We start from the raw sequence: 7,643 nt of genomic DNA, 5'->3' as shown, positions 1-7,643 counted from the left end.
TCAAGGATAGAATGGGAAAAATAAATAATTCAATTAAGATTCCTAGGAATAAAGCAAATATTATAATCTCACATTCCTAGAAATCTTATTAGACTCCCAATTAAATCAAACATAGTAATAGTTACATTCCTAGGCATCTAGATTGCAAGATATCACATTATCAATCATCTGGATGCTAGGAGTAATATGTATTCTCTCATACCAAATGCCACATAAGTTTAACGAATGAAATGAATTCTAAAATTAAGGTTAATTATATTTGATTATCTTTTTTTTTTTTTGAAAAAGAGTTTTAATCTATGATGTTTGCTCTCAATAATAATTATTTATTATCAAATCAAGACACCAATCGGTTTTTGGTGTAGGCAAGAATTGAATCTCAAATCTCTTATTCAACCATCAGAGACTTTACTAGTTGAGTTAACTGAAATTTACAACTATGGAGACTTTTTGCCTCAGCTCAGCCAATAGCTTGCTTGTAACCGATTTTGGCTTGAATCCCACATCGAAGGAAAACCCCCCCACTTGCTGCCTTATAAGCTGTGAAGCTAAGGGAGTAGTGTACCACCAAGCCTCTGATTAGAGGCTTGGTGGTACACTACTCCCTTAGCTTCACAACTCAAGCCTCTAATCAGAGGCTTGGTGGTACACTACTCTCTTAACTTCACAGCTTATAAGGCAGCAAGTGGGGGGTTTTCCTTCGATGTGGGATTCAAGCCAAAATCGGTTACAAGCAAGCTATTGGCCGAGCTGAGGCAAAAAGTCTCCACAACAACTATATTTGATTATATATTGATTTTATACTACTATTTAAGAGATTTTTCTTATTTGTGATCCTCAATTTAGATACTTAAAATACCTTCAAATTCACCCATATAGAAAGCTTAAATAATAGAGTTAGACTCTTCCAAAAAAAAAAAAAAAAAAATGTTCTAATCACATTTCTTTGTCAAATTCAAATTTAAAAATAAAAACATTTTTTTTAAAAGAAAATATAACAATGTTTTTTTAGATAGTTTCAAACAGTTATTTTTTTTCCTCCCCTTCTCTCTCACATTAGTCAAATATAATGCAACTTCTTATTCTTTTTTTTAATATAAATAAAACAAAACTACTTTTTTTTACATTCTCTTTCTCTCACGTTAGGGTTTTAAAGAGGAAGGAAAATTTTGTGCTTTTTAGTTATCACCTCTATATAATCGGTTATAATAAATTTTTATGACGCATCTTTTTTTCCAAAAAATTAGCATACACTATCTTTATTTAGATATATCTTACACACCTTTAACACATTTTTTTTTCCTAAAAATTAGTACATGCCATATCTATTTAAATATATCACACACATTTTTTCCTAAAAATTGGTTTGAAATTGTACATTTCTTTTCTACGTTGACAATTCTAGAGTCAAATGTTGAAGAGGAATCATTACCACCAATAGTATTGTGTTTATATTAAGTTCATGTTGATTTGGTTTGATGTATTCATTTCTTTCATTTTCAAGAACTCACTCTATACACCTTTACGATTTGAGTGGAACTGTGGAAGAGTGTTAATTTTTGCAATACATTGTCAGCATGTGAGTGGAAAATCCCCAAAATAAAAAAGAGCCTCATCACATAATTACCTATCAACATCCAGTTGGTCTAAACTTAAAAACAAGAATGTACATGCGTTTCCCTTAAAAAAAAAGAAAAAAAAGAAAAAAGAAGAAGAAGAAGAATGTACATGAGTACAATGGGAAATTTCAATACATAATTATGTTTCTTAGATAATTAATCAATTATCTTATAAAATAGGATGATTAATTAAAACTAAAATTCATAACTTTTAACATGTTTTCAATTTAGACTATTTAAACTTGCCCAAGATAAGATTTATACTAAAATTATAACTATACTCCATAACTTTGACATTTTTTCAATTTATTTCTTTATTTTATTATTATTATTTTTTAATTTTCATTCATTTTCAATGTAGTCATTTTGTCCACCTCTATTCCGTCTCCATGATTAAGTTATATATACTAAAATGACATTGAATGGAATTATAGATAAAATGTATAAATTAAAAATAGATTAAAGTTAAACAATTGAAATAGAAAAGAAAAAGATTGAGAATTGGTAATAAATCAAAGTTAGAAGATATAATAAATATATTATAATTTAACCTAATAACTAAAATGTCATTATAAAATTCTAAAATTATTATGAAAATATGGTAGATTTGATTTTTATATATATATATATATAAAAATAAAATAAAATAAAATAATAAAAAAAGTCCACTCCCGTATAAATAGCGAAGTGGAGAAGATGTGTGCTCAAATATTTTGTCCCATAATAAGTACTTTGGACAAACTTGGACTCACTCTCTCTCTCTCTCTGCTATTAGATTTTTTTTCTCTTCTTTTTTGGCTTAAATTTCATTTTTCAGGCGCCTATGGAGGGCTCGACCTCACAGCCGTCCGATGCGAATCCAACGGCTCCTGGCGCTTCCAAATTCCTTGCCGGCCTTCCCTCCCGTGGCCTCTTCTCCTCCACCGTCATCTCCTCCAATCCGGTGAACACTCTCTTTAAACCTTCTAAACCCTTCAATTTTTTTTTTTTTTTTTAATTTTGTTCTAAATTTCTGTTTGGTTGCCGAGAAAGTATAACCGAGAAAATTTTAGAATTTTTGTAATGTTTGTACTATGGGGCCACCAGAAATTTAAAAAAGAGAGTCATTTACTACTTAGAGGGTTTAGGGTTTAGTTTTGATTTTATTTTGTTGCTTGTTAAGAAAAAAAATCTGTTTGGGAACTTTGTTGGTTAGGTTGTGTGTGAAATTAGTTACTTGTATAGTTATGGGATAATGTGTTTTTTTTTAGTTTTGTTTTGTTTAGCATTTGATTTGGTGAAGTGATTATCTTTTGGGACACTTGAAGGTTGAAAACAATGCAAGTTATTTCAATGTGTGTTGTGCAAATTGTGAGAACTGGGTAGTTATGGGTCTGCGAGAATGAGCGAGCATTCGGGGCTATGTTTGTGAATTGATGGGGATTGGTTTAAGTAAGATCTGGTTGTGAATTGAATTGGGCATGGACTTTATAGAATAAACATTGAACTCTGCTGCCATTGTTGTTGGTATAACTTCACTGAAGATTTTAAAAAGTGTTTTATCTATGGGATATAGTTTTTGAGTAATGGAGATGTTAGAGATTGAATATAGTCTTCTTGGTGAATTAGAGAATAGAAAGGGTTATTTTCTCCACTTGTTCTTTTTATGGTTTCTTGAGGCCTTAAGGCCAATTAGTTGATTTTGTTTCTTTTATTGGGCTTTTTATTGAAGAATGCAATTCTTGCACGATTGAACCTCCATCAAGAAAGGTGTAAATATGATTTTTTTTTCCCTAAGCATGTTTTGCTAAGATGCGTCTTGCGCAGTCAATCACGGTTCTTTTGCTGCATAGTTGCTTTCCCAGTGTGACTATATGAGCAGGCTTTCAAGAAGTTGGGGAGTTGGTCAGGTCCTAAGACTTCTATGCATTCTTTATCTGGATTTTTTTGGATTTGGTACTTGTAAGAATTTTATTTATTTTTGGTCGTTCTAGCTTAAAAAAGATGGGGCCTGCAGCACCCAGTTGTGAAAACATAATTATAGTTTCAATTAAATTTTGCAACAAATAACATAAGAGGTTGGGAAGTAATTTTATAGAATCTTTTATATCACAAAATCTAGAACTTCAGTGTTAGAAGGAAGAGGGGAAATAGAATAATGGAAGAAGTGGCAGCACCATGCATTCATGAAAATAAGTAAACTATGCTAATAGAGTCTTGTCCCTTGATAATTCCAACGGTGAAGCTCACAAGTTATATGACTTAAGGACCAGCTTCTCACATCTATAAAGTGGACACTGTATAATCAATACATGTCAATTGAGCTATTTCCAATAGCACTAGGTTCTGAAGACTGATTAAGGTAACCTTCAACTAAGTTCATTTTGAGACTGGGCTAAAAAAGAGAGGCTGCATTTTCTTTTGCAGGGCTTTGGAGGGGTTGCCACTTGCCTAAAGAGTTTGCTGATCTTTAAGGGATTCTGGGGTGTAGTTATGCATGGACCTGATGTTGCTTATTTGGTATTCTTTTTTATGGAATTAAATATTAGGAGTATATTTTAAATAAGGTTATGATTGAGGTGCTGGGAGAAGAATCTGGCCTTGGTTTTGCCCAATCGTCAAGTGTGTAAATTAGTAGAAAGCCTTTTAATGAAGAGTCTTTAAAGTCTACTTTTTGCCACTAGAACTGATCATCTTATAATTATTTTCTCTCTCTAGGTCCTGTTTCTGAGTTGATGGTTAGTTCAGAAGTAGAACTTGAACTAGCTTGTTTCTCAAGTAAAATCATGTGTTTTTTAGTACTTCCCGTGCTTAATTATAAGATAAATAAATTTGAATGTTAATGCATTATGATGGTACTTTCAGTTTCTGCAATTATTCATGTCTTTTTATTTATAACTTCTTGTTGTTCTGGTATGGTTCTTATCTGCACATATTTTGGTCATTGCTACAATTTTCCTCTTAAATCCATTAGATTCTCACTTCAGGAGCATTGAACTTGTCTTTACATTTTGTGCAGGGAGGGATGAGAGTATATATTTGTGACCATGACACAGCACCCCCAGGTCTCTTCTTCCTCCATGTTTTCTATATGTCACATTACATTGGTTTGTTGAAATTTTAGAAGTTTGAAATAAGAAATCATTAATGGTATTTTGAGGAGATTTCATTCTACCAATATTATAGATAAAAGAAATAAGAAACGGATGCTCTAACTAGAGTTGCTTATATCTATAGCTCCATGCCAATAAACTCTAGATCAATCAGCAACTCCTCCCATTATAAGGAGGGTGAGGTTGTGAGATCAAGACCCAAAGGGTGCTTTAGTAACTTACCATAAAAAAAATAAATAAAAAATAAAAAATCATAATTACAGAAAATTGTAGACAACATGTTACCAAGATGATGTTTGATCTCATATATTATTTCTATATTCTTCATGCCTTTTTATTTATTTATTTATTTAAACAAATTGAAAGAAGTAGAAAATAATATATGTTGAAAATTTATTACAGTCCTCTGGATTGTCCTCTTGTTTTCATCCACATTTGACACATCAACATCTAGATTCTCTGAAAAAGTGGCTGTCAATATAATTTTACTTCATTTTGAGATAGATTTTATCATGATTTGAAAGTTCTGACTCTCTTTCTTGACATACAGAGGGTCAACAGATAAAAACAAACCAACAAAACATATTGATTAGATCACTCATGCTTAGGAAACAGAAGGGCGAAGCTAGTTCAAAGGATGTGAAGGGTGTAGCTTCAAGTGAGGCTTCTAGAAAGAGGTATTGCTACCACCTCTCTTAGATGAATAATATCTGTTCTGTCTTGATAAAAGTTACTCATGTTGTGTGTGTAGGATATTTTTTTATACTTTACTAATCACTTTTGCTATTAAATGACATTAGTGATTATCACAATGCATCACTTACTCATGCCTGGTTACTGGTGTGCAAATTCGATCGTCTTTAGTGTGATCACCTGTCTTCATTTTATCGTTTCAGGGTTGCTGAAAGACCTTCAGACAGCAGAACTTCAGCTAAGAGAGCCAATAGTCAAGTTGGTTCTCGACAAGGTAAGCTCTGGTGCCTCTTTTATTGGGTCATCTATGTATGGTGGATTTGCATATGTGTACCCCTATAACCATAAAAAACTCAGTGTGGCTTTAGATATTTGCAAGTTATATGAATTCCATATTAATTTAATGGTCTCATTATTCATTCTTATCATAAATTTTATGTCTATTGGACTTGCAGAAGGATCAAACAGTCAAGCATCTAATAGGGACTTCCAGAACTTCACAGTGGAGAGGCTTCGTGCCCTTCTGAAGTCAAAAGGTCTTTCCCCTAAAGGAAAGAAGGTAAGTTTTAATACAATTTAGTCTGAATCCAGCTTAGAATTCTCCCTTGAAATTTTATCTTGATGCAAGAATGGGTTGTTTATAGTGTTTGTTCCATTGGCAGTTGTGAACCCATCATATGGCATGCTCTGGTTGATGGTTATACTAACATGCCTTTATTGATGCATGAAATTACATGTGCAGGATGAGCTGATTGCGCGCCTGAAAGGGGCAAGTTGATAAGTGCATAGTAGGAAGGAGAGAGAAGGGATGGGATTGGGGAGACAAATCTGCCCTCCATATTTTCACATCCAGAGCAAGTAGCTTGTTTGTTCTATTCGATGTAACATAGGATTAGCGTATGATGGAACTAGTTCTGATCTAAAGGTAAGTCAGCAGACATTGCATTTTGAATGGTGGTGTATTTTAGCTTTTATTCCAAATGTTTTTGTATAAACTATCATGTGTGTACTTTTTGTTCAGTTTTTACTAGAAATTTGATACATAGAGATCTTATCTTAGACAATTAAACAAATTGATAGAAAAGGTGTGCGAAGATTTTCAAGTACTTGGATCATAGCATTTTCAAGTTTATTTATTTTTAAGTCAAGCAATCACCAAGTCTGATGCTTTTGACTGCTCAACTAGTACCTCTTCCCATTTAAAACGGGGATGTTTTTGTTTCAACTCTTGGAAGTTAAAATTACATTGAAATATAAGACCCCAATATGAAGAAATTAAGAAAATGGGGGCGAATTTGCATATCCAAAGACACAATCACAAGTCCACAATATCTATAATCGACCAAGGGGAACCATGGTAAAACCCAGGGCCCACATTCATATCTCCAAAACTCAAGGCCCACTCGAAGAAATTTTTTTAGAGAAAGTATATGTTGATTGATAATGATTGGTTGCTAGAGTGATTTTTTTTGAAAGATTAGGAAAGAAGAGACGCTAGATGGACGTGTAAAAATTTCATGTTTTTAAGGTGATGAAATACTATTTTAAGTGAGATAAAGGGGAAAATTTGAAAAAATGTCTCTTCAACTTAGCTAGGCTTTGAAACTTTCCATAAAGACAAAAGATCAATAGGTATGTGATATAATTTATTTCAAATTTTTAGATCAATATAATTATGTAATATAATATCAAATTTATGGGACCCTCCTCTACATGGAGACTTAGATAATTGTCTCAATTGCCAAAAGGTAGAACCGATATTGCGTAAATTCAAGTAGCTCTTCTCTTTCTCTTGTGTGTTAAGAGTCTTCTCGTCAGATAGTGAGAGATGAGAGATGAGAGATGCATCCATGTAAGCGTGGAGAGAGAGAATTGAAATTATAAAATGAGATAATTGATAAGGAAGTCTGATATATAAAGATATGGTAATTTGATACATCAAATGGCTAAGGGACACATTTGGACGGGTGGCTTGGTTTGATTGGGCCTTTGCTCACCCCTAACTCAAATTTGATACTCGATTTTATTTTTAAGATGTACAAGACTGGTTCATTGTAAGAAAAATAATGCAAATGTGAGATGTAACTTTTAAGACATACCTTCTTTGACTTCGCTCACAAACTATATGCATTACGCCTTGTAAGTTGCAATGTTACTTGAATTGCCTTTAGTCCCCGTTCTAATTTCATCTTAAACCACCACCTTCAATTCCTAGCTGCTTAAGTTTTCAAACTCTTTT

General features: G+C 32.7%; 1 protein-coding gene across 1 annotated transcript; it reads left to right on the top strand.

The window, feature by feature from the left end:
* Positions 1-2,323: 2,323 nt before the first annotated feature.
* On the top strand, positions 2,324-6,510 carry LOC126702560 (uncharacterized). The gene is made up of 6 exons (XM_050401303.1): positions 2,324-2,562; positions 4,618-4,663; positions 5,262-5,388; positions 5,608-5,678; positions 5,860-5,963; positions 6,147-6,510. Exons 1-6 carry the CDS (start codon positions 2,443-2,445, stop codon positions 6,180-6,182), a joined length of 504 nt encoding a protein of 167 aa, XP_050257260.1. The 5' UTR covers positions 2,324-2,442; the 3' UTR covers positions 6,183-6,510.
* Positions 6,511-7,643: the final 1,133 nt, after the last annotated feature.

Source organism: Quercus robur, chromosome 10 (assembly GCF_932294415.1).
Source record: "Quercus robur chromosome 10, dhQueRobu3.1, whole genome shotgun sequence".
Lineage (NCBI taxonomy): Eukaryota > Viridiplantae > Streptophyta > Magnoliopsida > Fagales > Fagaceae > Quercus > Quercus robur.
Note: the sequence above shows the minus strand (reverse complement) of the source record. Positions and strands in the feature narration are given on the sequence as shown.

Bases quoted from the DNA above. Each gene is read 5' to 3' on its own strand.
- LOC126702560 (XM_050401303.1), top strand. From the start codon at position 2,443: ATGGAGGGCTCGACCTCACAGCCGTCCGATGCGAATCCAACGGCTCCT. The intron at 2,563-4,617 runs GTGAACACTCTC...CATTTTGTGCAG, and splicing joins CCGTCATCTCCTCCAATCCG to GGAGGGATGAGAGTATATAT. The intron at 4,664-5,261 runs GTCTCTTCTTCC...CTTGACATACAG, and splicing joins CCATGACACAGCACCCCCAG to AGGGTCAACAGATAAAAACA.